The following is a 20,273-nucleotide window of genomic DNA, read 5'->3' as shown; positions in this document are numbered from 1 at the left end:
GTTTGCCTTTTCACGTTATTTTGACGAGGGACAGTGGCAAAGGAATAATGCCAGGCTTCCCGGAGGTCAGTGCGGGTAATTAAGCAATTGGCCGAGGGGCGGTGGTGGCCGGCTGCTCCTACGTTTTAATTGAGCGCGCGCTCTCTCCGGGAAAACTCTGAACACAAACACCTTGAATTTATGGGCAGCATTTAGAAACCGCAAATAAGTTCTGGTTTCTCATTTTTATTTCAATCCGTGTGCTCTTCCAGGGAAAGAAACCCATCACAGTTTTATCAGCAAAATGGGAATCTCTACCATTTGGGGAGACGGACCCGCCCTGGCATAAACGCGTGTGTTGCGTGTTTATGGCCGTGCATTGGAATGGCTAATTTCACTGGTGTCAGATGCGAAGAAAGTGTCCCTCAGCAACTGAGCACTGCGTTGTGGTTGCGTTTAGACATGACACAAACTTACATGGTTGACAGCGCCACTAAGAATGAATTCCAGTGACCTCAACGGGAAATAATTTTAAGCTAAATGAAAACCTCTCACCTGGTGTTTATACCGAGAGATTCATTTGGTTGAATAAGAATCTGAGTAAATGAGACTTGCAACGGGTCGGTAATTTCAGTGGAATATGGTGACATGTGTATACCTAGTGGTGCGGTGGGAACCAAGGCTTCCTGGGTGGTCCTTCCTCAGGTGGTCTGAGATTGCCATTCCCAGAGTCTCGTATTTCTACAGCTCCTTACAGACACAGTCACGGAATTATCTCTGCACACCCCGCTTTGGAGGCAGGCAAATCCTGACTCACCCTCATCTGAGGGACAGGGTGCCCACTGGCTGCACTGTTGGGCTGCTTGTGGAGAGTGGGGGCCTGACCCTGTGCTCCCGACTTCTCACCCAGTGCTCTCGAAATGCCAGCAAGCAGCTCCAGAGTTCATTAAATTGGACTGAAGTTCTTAGGGCTTGCAAAGCGAATTCTTTACAGTCGGCATAAAGGTCTCATTGCTCAAGTGTAATCTAGCAAACCGCCAAGCCCCCTACACTCCCCAGACACTCAGACTTGCAAGGGCAATGAGAAGTGTGTGGTCATCTCACGGGTAACTGCATCCAGCCCAAAAAATGCTTAGAGAATACATGGAAAGTTCCAGAAAAGGAAATGGCACCTCACAAGGGACAGTGGGGTGGGGTGATCCAGAGACTCACTGGCTTATGTTCCAATCTTCTATCGCCTACAACCAGGAGCTGGGAGTAGCCACTTGGCCTCTCCGTGCCTCAGTTTCCTTGTCTGTTCGTAGGCTGTTCGTAGGCTCCAGCTCAGAAAGTAGCAATGAGTCAATTGATGCAGAGCATCGAGAACAATGCTTGACATTCGCTCATTCAGTGCCTACTATATGCTGGGAACTGTACCCACAAACATTAACAAAATAGGCAGGGATTCCTGCCCTCGGAGAGTTTGTTTATTTATTTATTTTATATTTTATTTATTTGAGACAGAGAGAGAAAATGAGCAGGAGAAGAAGGGCAGAGGGAGAGGAAGAGTGAGAAGCAGACTCTTCACTGAGCAGGGAGCCCGATGCGGGACTCAATCCCAGGACCCCGGGATCATGACCTGAGCGGAAGGCAGATACTTCACCAACGGAGCCACCCAGACGCCCTTCTCGCAGAGTTTATATTTGGGGTGGGGGCACACAGGGGACTCAGTAAGATTATTAGCTCCCGGTGGTCTGACTTTTGCCAAGGAGCCAAGTGTTCGCTTACATTTGGGCACATCCTTTCCATAGGCCTTGACTGCGCGGTGACACCTCGCCACGGCGGTGTCCTGCCACCCAGCAGCCAGCGGGACACGGTCTGTGCTGCCAGCAACTCTTGCCGTCCCGGAGGTACACCTGCCAGCCTTATGGGATCCCACCTGCCTGTCAGGGGAAGGACAGAGTGTTTTACATCAGCCGTGAACTGGGTCAAAGTTTAGTCAATGACAAATTGTGTAAGAACTTGCTGTGGCTGGTCTGGGGACAAAGGCCTCCCAGCACTCATTAACAACTATCTGTTCAATGATTATCTCCCTGGGGCTTGTTGTGGTGAGCCCGTCCAGAAGCATGATGGACTGTGGCCCTGATCCAAAGTCTGGCCCCTGACGTCAGGGACGAGCCTCCCTGGGTGTAGCCAAGGGGCGGGGCCTTTCTCCTCAATGGGATTTAAGGCCAGGAGCTTCGGCCACCGAACGGCAAACGCGGCCTTCCCACCGGGAACGCACGTTCACCAGCGGGAAGAACCTCGAAAGAAACCCTTGGATCTCTCATCGAGATCATCCAAAAAGAAGAAAGGTAGGGAGAGATTTTTAACGGACGTTTCTAGAGATTACACAAACTCGCTTCCTTTTCTCCTTAGAGCTGCGACCGTCTCGTGAGGTGCCGCCCAAAGAAGGATGTTGAATTTCTTTGAGGGCATCTGTTACTTTGTTCAAGAAGCCTGTGTTTTCTCTTTTAGGGAACCTTGGCGTCCGTGGCCCTTAGCACAGCCCTGCAGAGATGCCTCCTCAGCTCCAAAACGGCCTCAGCTTCTCAGCCAAAGTCATCCAGGGCACCCTCGACAGCCTGCCCCCGGCGGTGAGAGCCTTCGTGGAGAGCAGCGTCGGGCTGTGCGAGCCTGACCGCGTCCACATCTGCGATGGCTCCGAGGGGGAGAACCAGCAGCTGCTGGGCCACATGGAAGCAGAGGGCATGATCAAGAGGCTGCGGAAGCTGGACAACTGGTCAGCCCCCAGCCCCACCCCCGTTCACACCCTCCCCTCCACCGCCTCGGGCCTGCCGGCAAGGGGTGGGGGTGGCTTGAACACCCAGCGGGGGGTGGGGTGGGTTGTCGACTCTTAAAAAACTTAATGAAATGGCCGGAACCGTACAGACTCGAATGTAATGACATTCATCGAGCAGCTCGAGTCTGTGCAAGACGGTACATGCGAACTCTTCGCAAACTAAATCCCTGATGAAAGTGACAGACCTGCTCTGTCCTAAAAGACAAGCTTGTAGACGGCGCCCCAGCTGGTGTGGTTGTCCACAGTTACGGGACATCGTCAGTGTGCCCGCTCTCCGCTAGGTGTGGGAGGAGCACAGTCGCGAATGGGACTGGTCCATTCCGACAGGACGACTGGCTGAAGGGAAGCCAGGGCCCAGATGCCATGCAAGATGATGGCACTTCCCTCTCCATTCCTAACCTGTGTGTTCTTTGTGTTTGCAGCTGGTTGGCTCTCACTGACCCCGGGGATGTGGCCAGAATTGAAAGCAAGACAGTCATCATTACGCAAGAGCAAAGAGATACCGTGCCCATCCCCAAAACTGGCCTCAGCCAACTAGGTCGCTGGATGTCGGAGGAGGACTTTGAGAAAGCGTTCAAAGCCCGGTTTCCGGGGTGCATGAAAGGTGAGAGAGACGTTTGTTTGACTGGGAGAGACCAACCGAAGCAAAGGCGAGCTTATTCTTATCATGTCTTCCTCATGGTAATTGCGACAGCCGTGAACACTCCCGTGGCCTCAGATAACTTTAGATCCATGTATGAAACTTGCAGCGTATTGAAAATGTCTGGCTCACTTCTGGGATTTAGGATAGCTTGGCAGAACCCGGTTGTACGTGTATGAAAACTCTTATCATTTTGGCATTGCGTTCACTTTCCAGTGGAGTCTTCAAAATTAGGGGGGTGCTGGTAGCAAGGGTGTGATGTGGTTAGTGGGAACTGTGAGGCTAAGCTCACCTGCTCTGTGGCTGCGGGATCATGTCTCACCGGTTCCCACCGACTGGCCCCCACAGGTCGCACCATGTACGTCATCCCGTTCAGCATGGGGCCCCTGGGCTCACCTCTGTCGAAGATCGGCATCGAGCTGACAGATTCGCCCTACGTGGTGACCAGCATGCGTATCATGACGCGGATGGGTACTGCCGTCCTGGAAGCGCTGGGGGACGGGGAATTCGTCAAGTGCCTCCATTCCGTGGGATGCCCTTTGCCTTTAAAAAGTAAGCATGTTACTTCAGAATCGGAAGTTCAAACAAATAAGCGTGGCCTTAACCCCCCGCCCCCCGCCCCGGGCCTTTGCTCTGGGGATCCCCAGATGGGGATGTGGCACACTCACCTGGGATGTGTCCTCCTGTGCAGAGCCTTTGGTGAACAACTGGCCGTGTAACCCGGAGCTGACACTCATCGCGCACCTGCCTGACCGCAGGGAAATTATCTCCTTCGGGAGTGGGTATGGCGGGAACTCACTCCTTGGGAAGAAATGCTTTGCTCTCAGGATGGCCAGCCGGCTGGCGAAGGAAGAGGGTTGGCTGGCAGAGCACATGCTGGTAAGATGTAGGGAGCTCTGCAGGCACGCGGTGGGGACTTGGAGGTGGGGACACGGAGGTCCCAGTATGTTCTGAAGCGCATCTCCCATCAGGCAGGACCTGACACGCCCTGAGGAGGACAGATGTAGAAATTCCACCAATGGTTATTAACGCCTCTTTTGAAGCACTTCGAATGCAATGGGACCAGAGCAGTCCCTTAGACTTTATTATTTATAGTGTTCGTTTTGACACCTGAAGACATAGATCTGGGGTACCTCCTTTTGGGGGGCTTCTGGGCACTCTCCTCGACTGAGCTACTGAAGGAACAGATTAAGGAGGACTCTTGCCCCCAACAGATCCTGGGCATAACCAACCCCAAGGGTCAGAAGAAGTACTTTGCAGCAGCCTTTCCCAGCGCCTGCGGGAAGACCAACCTGGCCATGATGAACCCCAGCCTCCCCGGGTGGAAGATAGAGTGTGTGGGTGATGACATCGCCTGGATGAAATTTGACCAACAAGGTGACTCTTTTAGGCCCAACTGTTGACAGTAATAATTGGACCTAAGTGAACTTTTGGCTTGTAAGATGTGCCAAATCCTCTCAAATCCAGTGTTTGGATTTTTAAGTCAGCTATCGCACATCTTGCAAAGCCTTAGGAAGATGTATTCTGTAAGCATTCTTTAATTTAATGTAGAATCTGGATTGAAATGGAGCCATATGTCGCTGCTTGTTGACACAATAAATTTGTTAAAATAGTACTGGTGGAAAAGGGGCGAGGGAGAAAGGGTTGTAAAAGTGCCAAAGTGGAAAGTAATGCTCGATGGGAGAAAAGAGAAATCTCTTCTGGGGGGGAGGAAAGACTTGAGAATTTGGAGCAAAAATTAGCCTGGCCATTCACTTCTACTTCTCTGGTTTAAAACTTGGCAGGTAACTTAAGGGCTATCAACCCAGAAAATGGCTTTTTTGGTGTGGCTCCTGGAACGTCTGTGAAGACCAACCCCAACGCCATCGAGACCATCCAGAAGAACACCATATTCACCAATGTGGCCGAGACCAGCGATGGGGGCATTTACTGGGAGGGCATCGACCAGCCGCTGGCCCCGGGCATCAGGATCACTTCGTGGAAGAACAAGGAGTGGACCCCCCAGGACGGTGAGCCCCTCTGGAGGCCCCGGGGCTCTAGCCTACAGGCCCTGCTTGTTTGGGCCAGACTCTAAGGGCCCTCTCCTCTCTTGCTGTTGTAGGGGAACCTTGTGCCCATCCCAACTCACGCTTCTGCACCCCTGCCAGCCAGTGCCCTATCATCGACCCTGCCTGGGAATCTCCGGAAGGGGTGCCCATTGAGGGCATCATCTTCGGGGGCCGCCGACCTACTGGTGAGGCTCTCCTTCATCAGCCTGGGAACGTGGGTGTGTTGGCTACCAGGGGACAGCCGTGGAATCTCGCCTTTCTCGTGACCTTGTCAGAGGCCGCCAAAGATCTCCAGCTTCCAAAAAGCCAGGATAATTGGCAAGGCACCGAGAGCCTTTCTGGATCCTTGACCTAATGGAGCTCTCTCCAGAGTCACTTCCTGTTGCGCGGCCTCGGTGGTGTAACGCAGATGGCAGTTTTGCGCACTTTTGCTTTGGGGGGGCAAATTAGCTCAGTTGGAAAGATACCGTTCTGCCATGTCTTTCCAGATGCCATCGCCTGCCAAAGGGTCTGGGTCAAAGTCTTTAAGGGACGGTTCTTTTCTCCCGTTGCAGGTGTCCCCCTGGTCTATGAAGCTCTCAGTTGGCAGCACGGAGTTTTTGTGGGGGCGGCTATGCGATCAGAGGCCACAGCGGCTGCAGAACACCGAGGTAAACCAGAGGGAAACTCTAAAACCACAAAGGGTGACTGGCATGCTCTCTGTCTCTCTGTCTCTCTGTCTGTCTCTGCCCGTCCGTATGTGTAGTGAGAGAGAGACAAAACCATGCGTGCTTACGTCAGCAGTGAATGCTGCCGATATTGCCCTACGAGAGCGTTCACCAGCACATCTGCCTCTCTGTTCATAGGCAAGGTCATCATGCACGACCCCTTTGCCATGCGGCCCTTCTTCGGCTACAACTTCGGCAAATACCTGGCCCACTGGCTCAGCATGGCCCAGCGCCCAGCAGCCAAGCTGCCCAAGATCTTCCATGTCAACTGGTTCCGGAAAGACAAGGAAGGCAAATTCCTCTGGCCGGGCTTTGGCGAGAACTCCAGGGTGCTGGAGTGGATGTTCAACCGCATCGCCGGGGAAGCCGGCGCCAAGCTCACGCCCATCGGCTACGTCCCCGAGGAGGGGGGTCTGAACCTGACAGGCCTGGGGGACATCAACACGAAGGAGCTCTTCCACATCTCCAAGGAGTTCTGGGAGAAGGAGGCAGAAGACATCCAGAAGTACCTAGAGGAGCAGGTTAACGCCGACCTCCCCCACGAAGTCCAGAGAGAGGTCCTTGCCCTGAAGCAGAGAATCAGCCAGATGTAATCAGCCCCGAGAGCTGCACCTGTGAAATCATCCCCTCTCCAGTCCCTGGGAGGTGCTGGGAGTAAGAGGGAGTGGGATGTCCCACACCGACACCACCTGTCCTGCTGTGACAATCACGACGATGAGCAGATCATTTTTCAGATAAGACCACAGAGTACAGGCTCGTAACTGTGAGATCGGGGAGGGAAATCTTAGCATGTCTCCAAAATTCACTCTCCAATGCACCTTTGTTCAACCCTGAGGACACTAGGCAGTTAGGCTTTCCTGTTTCTTTCTTTTCTTTCCTTTCTTTTTTTTTTTTTTTTTATCACTGTAGCTCTATCAGTTAGCTGGAATGTACCGATAAAATACTTGAGCTGTATATATGGGTGTGTGTACGTGTGTGTGTCTGTATTTCTTGTTATCTGAGATGTATATAATACCTTTGGAAAAATCTTGGGCAAGATTCTCTACTAGTTGTCACTAGAAAGAAATGTTGCTTTATTATTAATATGTGTGTTTAAATTATTTTTATATATCCTTGTTACTTACCTTGACGTAATTCCAATTTTTCCCCTAACGCTTCTTGGAAAAATCACAAAATAAACTTTTGTAGAAAAGATGGGTTTGTTTGCTTGGTTTTTCTTATCTGGGCCACCAAGAAGCAAGGAACTCTCTGATGAAACATCGTGTGGCGGGAACCCCTCCAAAGGAGGTGGGGACATCAGGACCATTCCTCAGGAGAGAGAGAGCTGAACGGGGGGAGGGGAGATGGAGGAACGGAGAGGGGCCGGATGGGAAGTGTGAGCAGAGAGAAGGTCACCCAGGGGTGCCATGGCACCACAGTTCGGGTTTTCGGAATTAACCACCAGTTAGTGTCTAGAAGCCACTAGTTGGTGTCATTAGATGGTAGGTCTTGCGTCACCAAGTAGGAGAATTTAAAATGTACTTTTTGACAGAGGTTTGGGTCTGGGGGCTCAGCCTCCCACACTGAGGAAATCGAGGCCAATTTCACGGGCCTTTGTCGGTAAACGTTTCGACCAACGCTTTCTCAACTGTCATTCACAAGGGAGGAGAGGAGAGAGAAAACCAAGCAGAGTTCCATGGTGCAAGCATTCATTGAGCGCCTTCTGTATACTGAGCAGCGTGCCCACAGAGGGCTGCCCTGACAGGAGCAGGTGGCGTGGTTTGACCTCAAGCCCTCACCTGGTCCCTGGGCTCATGGCATTTATTGGGCGATCAGGAGCAATGCAAACGAACCCGACGCCGGGTTTGGCACGTGTGTTCTGCAGATAAACATGGTGTCCTTGACTTCCTGTCTCCCCGTCTGGGCACAGGCGGCGAGAGCGGCGTGACCCCTCACCCCTCCAATGAGCCACACGTTCTCAGATTAATCACCACACCCCAGCACCTCGGCTCTCCTCGCTCCCACCGCCTGCAAACTCACTCGTTCCCCTAAACTCCCTGGTTCTTTCTCCACGTGGAGGGTGAAGCCGAGATCACCTCAATCTCATAGATGGGGAAACTGTGGCCAGGAGCATCCATCAGAGCTGGGAAATGGCAACCAGAGCTTTCTTTCTCTTTAAAAAGCCAAGAGCGGACCCGGCTCTCCCGACCAAGTGTCGTGTTCTAATGCCAAAACCTCTGATGGGGAAAACAGTTGAATGGAATTAAATGTTATCTGCTGTACTAATTTAAATCTGTGGCTTTCAAACCTGTTTTTTTCTTTTCGAGGCAGAACCCTTGCTTGGCCTGTGCTCTGACTCAGAAACCGAACGTCTGAGGGAGACAAAGCAGGGGAGCGTCCACCCCAGGCTGGGGAGACCCGGGACCGAGGGTACCAGGCCTCCGTTTCTGTACCCCCTGCAGGCCTCCGAGGCAGTTTCCTGGACCCCTGAGAGGGGCTTCCAGGTAGACATTGGGCACCATTGTTAAGATGCCCTGTTCTAGGCCTTCAGCAGGCTTCTCCTCCTTGTGGCAAAGCTGGCCATCCCAGAAGTGGTTACACCCCTGCACGGCATCACCCACATGCCCTGTGCACTGGCGTGTAACCACGTTGTCACCAGGCCCTGGGAGTCTGGGGAGCAGCCCAGAGCAAGTTCCTTAAACAGAACAAAAGTGTTCAGGGAACCACAAAGACTCAACTCCTGCCTTTGGCCCTTGACTCATTCATTTTCCCCGAATGGTGCCAAGCGTGTTCCATCCCCCTGCAGGTCCTGGTTACTGAGCTGGGACCCCTGACCACAGTAATCAGGACGCGATGGCCTTGTTTGCCTGTGTTACCATGTGGTGCCCCAGTCCTTGTGAGGCAGAAAGACAGATGAGGCCAAGCCGGTTTGCAGGTGTGGATTCCTGGTCTGGCCTCCCCCAGCACACACGAGCCCAGACCAACTCAGGCTGATACCTTCCGCTGGAATCCAGTGTGGGTGCCGCCCTCCAGCCCCGTGGGTTCTCAGAGCTGTGCTGAGTCTGGGTTAAAGCCCAGAACACAGTAAGTACACAGCAAATACTGAAAAAGGACAACAAACCTGCCTTTAAGTTCACCCGAGACCTCCAGGGGCAGTGGGCCAGGTGGGCGGGGTGGGGCCAGCCAGGGGCGAGCTTGGGGTTTACAGGTTCTTAGTCTTCTTGCCCTCTCTCCTCAGGCCCACCCCCAGCCAGAGCCCCCGGGCTGCCCACTCGCCCCTCTGGGTGCCACACAGCATGTTCCTTCCAGAGCCTCAAGACCACCGGGCACAGGCCCTGGAGGCTTCCTCGACCTGCTCCCTTGCAGAGGGCACCCGATCAGTGACCTTCGCCATCACGGTCAGTGACTGCAGTGAATAGGGCACCAGGTTCCATCATCTATGGGAAAGGGCCTGTCTCCCCCCCACCTGCTCCTGCACTCCTGCCTTTCCCGGGGAGTAGTAAACACTGGTGACCTTGGACACATCCCAGCTCGACCTCGCCAGCAGTGTCACCTGAAGTGACATTTATCTGTGTCATAGGGCAACAACACCCCTGCTGGGGTTTGACGAGGATAAAACAAAACAGCCCAGCTCAGCATGGACTCTGGGATCTGGAGGGTCGGGGTGTGAGCCCCAGCCTGACCCTTACTTTCCCGTGATTGCACAAAACTCCAAGCCTCATTTCCCCAACTGTAAAATGGGCACCATAGCCGCACCTTCTCAGCGGGTTGAGAAGGACAAGGGGTGACGTGAGGAAGGGGCCTGGCACTCGTCAGGGACATGTTTGCTCTCCTCTAGGTCTTTACTGTGGGCCGAGCTCATGCAATACCGGGGACGGGGAGCTCGCTGTCCCTCACGGCAGCTGGCCCACTGCTGACCAGCCCTGGGCTCCCAAGTGGCTCTGGGAGGCTGTCCCTGGGAGGGACACAGGGTAGCTGGGGACAGGGAAGGGGGGCACACATGGACCCAAGCAGCAGTCACCCAAGCCAAAGTGGGAACAGGACCAGCCCTCCACCCCCCTCCGGGCTGACATTTACTATGGTCAGGCTGGAGGTGAGAAGCTGAAATCACCCCACTGCCTCCCTAACTCCCAGCTCATCCATCCTGGGATGATGGGACCTCCAGACCTTCTCGTACAGCCGAGGGGCTCCCAAACCTGGTCTGCATTGCCTCTGGCAGTCATTGTCCCCACCGGGGACATCTGTTTCCCCCAGTGCCATCCCCTTCATACCGCGTGAGCCTCCACCCAGACCTTCACCGCAAACCGGGGAGCTGGGCAGGGGGAGGCTCCCCCCAAGCTGAGAAGACCCTGAGTCGGCTGACATCACCCCAATGAACTACGATGACGTTTCCTCCCTGGGGTGAAAGGGGAGCTTGAAATGGAGAAAAGTCCAGAGGGAGGAAAATCAAAAAAGTGACTTTTTTTCAGCATTTCTGAAGTTTTGCCTTGGACAGGAAACTGAACATAGGGGGCCCTCGGGAGAGGTTCCACACACGGGTTCCTGTCAAGGGCCACCTCCTGGGACCACCGCACGATGGACGTGGCTCTGATTTTTACAGAGCTGTTCCACGCATGATGTTCTGTCTGCCACCTGCCCCCCAGCCCCCCAGCAGTGGGACGGAGCCCAGAGGTTTCTCCGATGCCGCAGAGCCGGGATTTAGGGCCGCCGCAGAAGAGCAACGGACGTCATTGGTCCACAGTGGCACCATGGCGGGGCCAGGAACGCATTTGCTTTGCTGACACCTGTCACCACTTCTGCACTGACGCTTGTTCCTGGGGGCTGCTTGTCTGCCACCTGCTCGGCGCCGTGCGGCCCCCTGGTAACGGGCTCTGTAAGTGGTGACTGTGTGCCAGGCCCGCCAGCCCGCCCGCCAGAACCTTTCTCCCCGCGAAGCAATTTGCAGCAAAATATGCTGTAAATATTTGTTCAGCCCAGGAAAATGACTTTAATTGCATAATTAAACTCATTGTAGATGCTGCTTCTGGACAAAACGACTGGAGAGAAGCAGAGACCACAGCTGTCCCTCTGAGTCTGCAGAATAGAGGAGACTAGACATTTGTTTGCAGAGACTTTGCTCTGCACCCCGCCCCCCAACTTCCTTCATGCAGTGGGGGTTCTGAGAACAGTCAGGGAGGATGGAGGAAGGGGCTTGGGGGCTGTGGGAGAGAGAAGGGGGAGAAAAAGTCCCCCAAATCGGAGAACCAACACTAAAGGTATCCCCCAGGCCCTCGGACAGGATTTGTACCGTGTTTTTGAAAGTTCTAGTGAACAGCCCATCTCCCATGGATAACTGGTATCATTAGCGAATGATCAATCCCCTTAATTGGAAAAAAATGAGTAGATTGAAAGAAGTTTGTTTTAGAAGAAAACATTGCATCCCAGCCATTAATTTAAAAAACAGGCATTCCTTGCTAAAGTAACCACATCAACACAACATTAAGGGAAAGAAGCTCGCCACAAAAGACTTGTCCGTTGTGTCGTTCCCTTCATAGAAAATGTCCAGAATGGGCAAGTCCACAGGGACAGACATTAGATTTGTGGTTGCCGGGGGTCAGGTAGGGAGAGGCATTGAGGGGCGAGGAGTGATTGCTAACAGGGATGGGGTTTCTCTTTGGGGTGCTAAAAACCTCAAATTAGATTGGGGTGAAAATTGCGCAATCCTGTGACTATATTAAAAACCATTGAATGGTGCATTTTAAGCAGATGAATTTTATGGTACGTGAGTTACAGCTCATAACATGGTTTAAAAAGGGAATAAATTCAACAAAAATGAAAGTGTCTCTTAACTGGCATTCGAAGCCTGGTGTCTGCCAAAGGCTCTGGGTTGGAGGCCTGCACTCACCTTGTCAAAAAGGTGACATGAAGGGAGAAGAGGGAGGTGCTGGGGCAGGTGCTGCCTACTGAGATTCACTCCTGGAGACAACGAGAAGGATTTCGAGAAAATGGAAAAAGGACAGACTTTCTTATTGTGGGGTTCGACGTCATCTAATGCCAGGCCTGTGAACCTCTCCCATAAAGATCATCTCACCAACTTCTAGGAGAAACAGGGCCGGAGAGGATAGAACCCTGAAAAAGTCATGAGCCCAGTGGTAGCAGCGCTGGGGCCACTAGGAGCCTCGGATCCTAGGCCGGCTTGCATCGGCATTGAGTCTACTGCTACAGTCCCAACCTAGTCCTCAGCAGGGAGAAGAACCCCAGAGTCAGGAGACCAGAGAGCAACCTACCTCTGACAGTGGGTCAGGAAGCTCACAACAACTGGCTTGGCAACAGAAGGGAGGGTTCGGCTCATGTCACTGCAAAAAGGAGGGGTCTAGACACAGGTTCTCTGAACACCAAGGGCTCCAGCCATGCAGGACGGTCCACTTTCCTTCCCCCTCCCCCTGTAGCAAAAGCCTGTGGAATGGGATCTAGGTTATGAAACTAGTATCCCCCGCAACCACTAGAATCCTGGCATGGTCTGGGGACAGGCTCTTCCTCTCAGAGCCTCAGTTTCCCTGGCTATACTGGAGTGCCCTGCCTTCGCCCCTAGAAGTCTTTCCACCTCTACCCTGCCATGAAGTTGGAGAGATGCGATTCTTCAGTGAGACCCTTAGAATTGGGGTAAGTGAGCCCAGGTCCAGATGTGGGGAGAAGGACAAGGTGGAGAGGGAGAGCTTCCTTGAGGGACGGGAAGAACGCGTCCCACCCGCAAACAGCTCTTCAGCATGTCTGCAATCCCACCCCAGGAACGCCCCCCACTCCCTGTTGGTCCCACTTGGTAACACCATCCGCCTCTCACACACTGCTTAATTCTGCCAACGCCACGTCGAGGAAGGGCGGTGTGGAACAGGACGCTCGAACTCACGGGCTCGCCCCAGCCCCCTCGGCCCTCCATCTTGGCCCAAAGCCTGGCTCCCTGCAGCCCATGGAGGAGAGAGAGAGAGAGACTCCCAACCTGCGGCTGTTTGGTCTTCAAGGACATGGGCAAACTCAGGCAGGGGGGTACTTAGCTGGCTTCGAGAGAAGCCCTCACATCTCCTGGGAAGATGAAAGGGACCTTCTCCGTGGCCCAGGGGCAGCTCCAGGCCCACAGCAGCAGAGGGAAGTCAGCATCTGAAGACCTTGGCTGCCATTCAAGCCTAGCCCTTGCACGATTCAAGGCTACTTTTTGGGTCGGGGTGAAGACTGCTCCCTGACCCCAGTGGAGGCCTCTGGCTCTGTGGTGAAGTTCTCTGCCAAGGGCTGAGGCTCCCGAATCTGGGTGAAGGGGCAGAGATGCCTCGGCCTCCCAAGAAGGTCCCAGGGGGACTGATCAGTCTGGTCCAGTTGGAGCCTCCCCTGGGATTGGCCTAACTTCCCACCCCATCGTCCCCTCGGAGAGCCGCACGCCCTGCCCGCAGAGGTGAACTCCGGTCTGGCCTCGGTGGGCACAGAGGCCGTGGCTGTCTGCAGCCTCCGTGAGGGCTTCATCACCGTTAAGGGCAGACCAGGGAGCCCGAGGCCCCGCTGACTCATGTGGCATCTGCTCCCCGGTTTGTAAGCGGAGCTCAGAGCCATTAGCCGATAGGAGATGAAATTTACATTTTGAATTAACTTGGATCATCGGAACGCTTCCTCTCGACCCAGGGAAATTACACATAAAGTCGGAGGGGCTGTGGGCTGGGGAGGTAGAGGCTCGGCCAAGCGTGCCAGATTGGCTTTTTCTTTTTCTTTTTTTCAACAGGCTGCAGGCAAAAGGGGACGAGAGGACACTGCCACAAAGTCAGCCTCAGAGACAGAGGGAGATGGGAAGCTGAGATACTCTTTCTCTCTTTTTCCTTGGGCAGGAGCACAATAGATCTCTGTGGCAGAACGAAATTCTGATCTGTCTGATCTCCTTCAGCTCTTCCTCCCCTAATAATGGTTATTTATCGAGCACTTATTATGTGCCTGGCACTTAGCTGGACACTTTAGAGATAAGGCAGAGTGAATTTGTCTTCCCCCTGCACCCTTTCCTTATTTCCCCCGCCCGCGTCCCTTGTGGGGAGGGAGTCTGAGGGAAGACGTAAAGAGACAGTTTTATTAACAACACCAGGCCCCCTGAGTTATGTTAGGAACTTTGTCTTTCTGATGCACTGCTCAGGAACGCGAGGCCCGAATCTGGCCGCGGAGACGGCCAAGGCCCGCTGCCCTCCCCCTGGTCTGCACAAAGAGGGACCCCTGAGGTTGTGCAGTGCCCCTTCTGTGTGACTGTCCAAGTCAGAATAGACTTTGCAGGCTGGGATGAAGACTGAGCGAGCAAGCTGAAGACGTTTGCACCTGCCTGGGGCCTCTGCATGTGTCTGTGACCAACATCTAGCGAGATTTGTCCCTCCTAGAAAGGGACAGTCTTCAGGCGTCCTTCTAGCACCCCCCCCCCCATAGCTCCATGGGGTAGGTCCTTTATCTATAGGGCCTTCCTGGATTCATGGGTAAATCGACTCCCAGAACAAACTAGTAAGTCAAGTTGCTTTGGGTTGACTAGCTTCCCACCTGATGTCCCTCACATCCTGGACCCAGATGGCTCAGAGGAAGGGCCACCTCCCCTGTGCCACGGGTGGTGGTTCTTATAGGGAGTCACGTGCCTCTACGGGGTGGGTTCTGGCACCCTACAAACATGGGAGCAAAGACCGAAGACTGGACGCTGCGCTGCTCACAGCAGGGTCGGTTTTTCCTGTAGCGGACTGTGAGAGAGCGTGCTCCTGACCAGCAAAATGCCTGTGTGCTTCCCGGCCGGCCATGCCTCCCTACAGTGGCAGGCGTCCAAGATCAATCCGTCACTTTCCAATGAATAGTTATTGAACGCCCTCTGACTGCCTGGCGCTTAGAGTCGGCCCAAGTGCTTAGGTGAGCTGATCAGGACTGTCCTTCTAATGAATTGGTCCCATAGGAGCCTCTGTCCTTTTCCCAGGGTCACTGAAAAACTTCAAGCCTCAAGTTATCAGGAGGAATATTTCCTGTGGACAAGAATCCACAGGCCCCCGTCCTGCCCCTTGCGGAACTCCCCTGGGGGTCGGCCTCCTGGTCCACCCCCCAGACTTTGTAATTCTGCCTGGGCAGTGAGTTGCATTTGCAATCTACCTTCCCCTCTTCCCCCACTTCTTTCCATCCACCAATCCAGCCCCTTACCTTTCCACTTAATTATTCATTTCTTTATCTTCCAACCATCTATGCCTCCACATGCCCTCCATCCATCCACCCGTCTACTCAATGGACCACCCAACCTCCACTTAGGGGCTCATCTGACCACTGTAGCGTCCCGTATATGTGAACCCTTCACCATCCATCCTTCCATCTTCTCACCAGGGCAATGCAGCTCCCGGGCTGGGAGAGCCAGAATCTCAGTCCGCTGCCTGATTTTCCCGCTCTACCATGTGCCTTCAGGACAAAGTAACCGCTAGGCTGGACAGAGCAGAAAAGCTGGATGTTCTCAGAGGTGTAGACACATTGCTGCAAAGGCTCAGAGGAAGCAACATGTGAGCAGCCCTCATAAAATGATGTCAGATCTGGAAAACCAGGATCGAAAAGGCAGAGTAGAGGAATCGCAGGTGATTAAGGGGCATGAGCAAGGATCAAGGTGGGCTGAGGGTGGAAAGTTTGGGGATCGGTGCACTGGGGGTTGGGAGTAAGTACTGTCTCGATGGTTGGAGCCTGAGTGGGTAGAAGCGTGGCCTGGTCCGAGGAAGGTGTGTGACCGCAGGAGGAGGAGTAAGTTCGAGTAGGTGCCCCAGGCTGGAGCAGACTATGAAAAGCCAAGCCAGGAACCTGAGCTGGGATTCATTTTGTTGGCACAGGGAGGAGACAGGAAGCTCGCTGAGGATGGGAAGTTGTTAGAGAGAGAAGCTTCGGCCGAGAGCAGACCCTGAGATGGTCTGCTTTCCACGTTGGGGTGCTGGTTGCTGCCACCCTTCTCAACCTGGGGAGCTGGGCCCAGACCACTCGGCTGTCCCAGGGACGTCTCCATCCAGCCCACACGGCAGAACTCAGCCGACAGGGATCTTAAACACCCCGAGTCCAGGAAACAGGTTGGCGTGGGGAGGGTGACTGACCGCAGGTCAGAAAGTGTCGCTCTCCGTGGTTACTTCATAATGGCCGTGGCAGTCCCTGCTTATCCACCAAGAACAAAGTGGCACCGGAAATTGAACAACTTCCCAGGCTCTTGCCTCTGGCAGGGGAGAAATCTAGGTCTTTTATGGTTTCAGACATAAGTGCTAGCCTGCTGTTATGCTAAAAATTTCAGCATCTGAAAAGTTCCAAGCTAATTTTCAGGGGGGAAATTAGATGAGAAGTGGCTTTAAAACTCAGAGAATTCTTGTGTTTAAAAACTTGGTTGCCAAGGAAACTCTTTCTCCAATACTTCCTCGCCACTGTGGTATAAATGAAACCCCCTAACTGAAGGGTGATTAAGGCTATTGCAGTATTTCTGCAGAGAGAGAGTGTGGCAAAGCAGTTGGGGGGGAAGGGGACCCCAACTTTTTCGGGCACACAGGCCCCCGAGCCCCGGGGAAGCCGGGTCCATGACTGCCCCTGGGGGGCTCACGGGCACCTTTGGAAGAGAATATAAGCCAGCGAACAGCTGCTCACTGTGTTCTGTGAAAGGCCAAGCAAGTGATTGCTGAAAGGAAATCTTAAATGTCACGCTGCTCCCCCTGTTGGGTTCGAATAGGTGAAAAGCTCCATGAGTCAGTTAATGAGCACATTGTACACGCTGCCGCGTCCCGGCCCCCTGTGGCCGCGTTAATGTCTGTGGTACCAGGCAGGAGCTGAAGCAATTGTTCTTGCCACCTTCGGGAAGGAGGCAATTTAGCATTTCGTTTCTGGTCCCAGCCATCCAGCAATCCATCTGTCCATTCATCTATCTCTCCATCTGTTCATTCATTCAGTTGTCCATTGGAATATCTACCCACCCATCATCCATCCACCATCGGGCCAGCCAGCCACCCATTTATTCACTCATCTACCCATCCGTCTGCGTCTCTGTCTTCCTATCTGTCCCGCTCTCTATCTACCTAGCCATGGGCGCAGGCACACATCCAACAGAGATGGTAGGATGGCTGGTGGATGGATGGTGGATGGTGGATGGATGGTGGATGGTGGATGGATGGTGGATGGTGGATGGATGGTGGATGGGTGGACTGTGACCACATCCATTATCTATCCACCTACCTCTATTTACCTATCTAGGTATCCGTTCACTTACACATTCATCTGTCTGCCCTCCACCCACCCATCCATTTATCCTCTCCTCCCTCTATCCATCTAGTTAGTAGACATTTACTGAGCACCCATATGGCTGGAGACAACCCCAGCCCCTCACTGAGTGCTTGTGTGTGAGGGCACTTTCTAGGCACCCTTCTTTAGTTCCTCCTCTCAACCTGGAGACTTGGGTGTTGTTCTGACCCCCCACTCTCTAGATGAGGCAGTAGGGGAGTTCTTACATCTAGCAAGGCGGGGAGCTTGGATTTTTAGCCCTTGTCTCTACCCCGGGTGCAGATTCCTGGAGAGAGGGCCGTGGCTTTGGCACCTTCCAACCACCAGTGTTTCAGCCGTAAGAGCAAGTGTTGAAGGAGGATGGGGACAGAGAGCAAGGATGAAAGACCAGGAGGGGGGCCTACATCTGAGGCGCCAGGAGCCAGGGGCTCTGGAACGCCTGGGTCCAGCTGCCCCGGCTCTGACTGTCTGCTCCAGGGCCCATGCGCACACACGCACAGCACCTATCTGGCCCCTTCCCTCCCCCAGGGTAAATACTGCCAACGTGTTCAGGGAGCTGGTGCCAAGGTGAAAAGTCCATAGATCAGAAACCCTAGCGGTGGAGGCCGAACCCCCCAGGAAATGCTGTTCCCAGAAGCTGAGACCTTTTCCCCAGTGAGCCTCAGGCTCTTCTACCCCTCCCCCCTCCACTCCTTTGCAGGGAATGCCAAGTAGGCAAGCCGGTGCCCCCTCTTTGGCCTCCGCCTCCCCCTTCACTTCCTTCCAAGGTACCCTTCTCCCAGAATTGGGCTGCTTGGTGGACACACAGGGGGCGCGGGTGCATAAAAGCGTGGGGGGACGTGGAGAGGAGGGGTGTGATTGTGGAGCGCTCCCCATGGCCCTGCACCACGCGGGGGCTTCAAGGGCCTCTTCACGGTGGATCCTGCCCACAGTCCAGCTGCGAGTCGGCTCACTGCTCTCACTTTGCAGAAGAGGAGCCTGAGGTTCAGAGTGACTCCCCAGGTCAGGCAGTGTGTTTTCAAGGAGCAGAGTCTCACTGAATCCTGACAGTGTCATGCACGCTTCACGGGGCAGGGAGCAGCTGCAGCCGGGCTGCAGTGGGCATGGCAGGGGGTGAGAGGGTCGGCTCTGGTGTCAGCCACTGCTGAGCTGTGTGACCTTGAGTGAGTCACCTCACATCTCTATGCCTCGGCTCCCTGTTTTGTACCAGAGAGATGATAACAAAACCTTCCTCTTAGGGTTCAAAGAAGGGGTGAATGTCAGGTGTTCTGAATGTGCTCGGCACACAGTTAAGTGCCCAATATATGTCAGCTCTTTCCGATGATCGCCTCCTTTGTGTCCTGGGGCTCTGCAGGGAAGCGTGTGTCAGACGAAGGAGCAGTGCTGCGGGCAGGACACCCAGGCGTCGGTGGAGTCACGGAACCTTGCGGAGGGGAGGATCGATCTGCTGTCGTGCCCGTCTGGGAAGGGCACCTGAAGGCAGGCAGGGACTCTGCCACTGCGGCAAGCCATGGTCCTGGGGGATGCTGCCACACTGCAGAGACGGGGGGAGCTGGGACCTGGGGAGGGGACACCCCTCAGCCTGTCCTTGGGGACAGGTATCCTAAGCTTTTTGTGGTCTGAAGGGACTGATGAACTCATCTGTTGAGCAAGCCACGGAGGAACAGGGCTGATCTGTACTAACTCCCCCCACCGGTGCCCAGCACGGTGCCTGGTGTCAGCCCGACATGCAGTGACACCCGTTGGAGTCAGCACTCCCGTGGGCTCCCACGTGGCAGAGAAGACACTTACAGCAGACTGCCTCTCTGAGGCCCCAGCCTCTCCTCCGAGGCAGTCATGACACCAAGTTCCAGCTTATGGGGCTCACAGGGTGAGTGACTTGCCAAGGTCCCTGGAAGCTAAGGGCAGGGCAGGGTTTGAACCCCGATGTGTCTGAGCCCAGAGGGGCTGCATCTACCTGCCACTGGCTGCCTTCCAGCCACCTGCTGACCCAGCTGGAGCCAGGCACGGGTTCCCCTGACGCTTCGCAGATGTCATCAGTGGTTGGCTGAAAGCTGGAGCAACCGGGGACCAGAGGCTGAGTGTTATCCCCGTGGCTGACTCGGGGGGGGCTCCTGCGCAAGCCAGCCGGCCACGGCCCTTGGCTCTGGGCACCAGTTTTTCATCAGGGGTCCCTGCTGGGGGGGGGGGTGTCTGCCAACACTTCGGAGCTGCTGAGCCCGGAGCTAAGCCGGTGACAGTTGTTCTTTCCTAGATAAACAATCCTCACAAGCCCCCCCATTGAGCTCTTGCCAGGTGCCGGGCACTGTGCTGAGTGCCTTCTCAGGGCCCCCGGGGTCCCCCGAAAGTCCTTGAGGGAAATGCTGCCTTCCTTGTCATGCTGGGTACGAGAGACGGTGGGGGGTTTGCTGTGAGCCCCACCATGTTCCTCGTTCCTGCACACAGGTCCAAACGCCCTGTCACCGAATGGCTTGCACGGCCCCCCGCCTGCCTCAGTGCCCCCCCAGGGAAGCAGGCAGAGGTGCTGCTGCACCCCTTCTCTCCAGGTGGGGAAACTGAGGCTCACAGCTGGGGGAAGAGGCAGATCTGAAGGCTCTCCCAAGTCTCTCCTGCTTGCTGCAGACAGTCTAAGCGAGTCATCCAAGGTCACCCAGAGCCGCCACCGCCGCGAGACGGCAGCAGTGTTTTGACTTCTGGTCAGGCCCTCCTTCCATCCCGCCGCGCCGCGAGGGGAGGGAGGCGTGGGGGCCGCCGGGGGCCTCTTTAATTCATGAGTTACTGGCAGAAGCACAATCTCGGGGGAAGATTGATGACCGGCTGCAGGTATTGGTGGGCGGATTCATAAAGCT

At 54.5% G+C, this 20,273-nt stretch overlaps 1 protein-coding gene across 1 annotated transcript; it reads left to right on the top strand.

Annotated features, from left to right (window-relative positions):
* The first annotated feature begins 2,199 nt into the window (after positions 1–2,199).
* On the top strand, positions 2,200–7,093 carry PCK1 (phosphoenolpyruvate carboxykinase 1). Its single transcript, XM_045808419.2, has 10 exons — positions 2,200–2,312; positions 2,476–2,740; positions 3,223–3,404; positions 3,789–3,992; positions 4,132–4,319; positions 4,655–4,817; positions 5,225–5,449; positions 5,542–5,673; positions 6,043–6,138; positions 6,334–7,093. The coding sequence occupies exons 2-10, from the start codon at positions 2,517–2,519 to the stop codon at positions 6,786–6,788; spliced, it is 1,869 nt and encodes a 622-aa protein (XP_045664375.2). The 5' UTR covers positions 2,200–2,312; positions 2,476–2,516; the 3' UTR covers positions 6,789–7,093.
* Positions 7,094–20,273: the final 13,180 nt, after the last annotated feature.

The sequence above is a fragment of the Ursus americanus genome, chromosome 22 (genome assembly GCF_024610735.1).
Source record: "Ursus americanus isolate L20-20 chromosome 22, mUrsAme1.1.p, whole genome shotgun sequence".
NCBI classification, from domain to species: Eukaryota; Metazoa; Chordata; class Mammalia; order Carnivora; family Ursidae; genus Ursus; species Ursus americanus.
Note: the sequence above shows the minus strand (reverse complement) of the source record. Positions and strands in the feature narration are given on the sequence as shown.

What these genes read in the sequence shown, in the direction of transcription:
- PCK1 (XM_045808419.2), top strand. Translation starts at nt 2,517, where the DNA reads ATGCCTCCTCAGCTCCAAAACGGCCTCAGCTTCTCAGCCAAAGTCATC. An exon ending in GGCTGGCAGAGCACATGCTG is followed by an intron (nt 4,320 to 4,654) that starts GTAAGATGTAGG and finishes TGCCCCCAACAG; the next exon opens with ATCCTGGGCATAACCAACCC. An exon ending in CGGGGGCCGCCGACCTACTG is followed by an intron (nt 5,674 to 6,042) that starts GTGAGGCTCTCC and finishes CTCCCGTTGCAG; the next exon opens with GTGTCCCCCTGGTCTATGAA.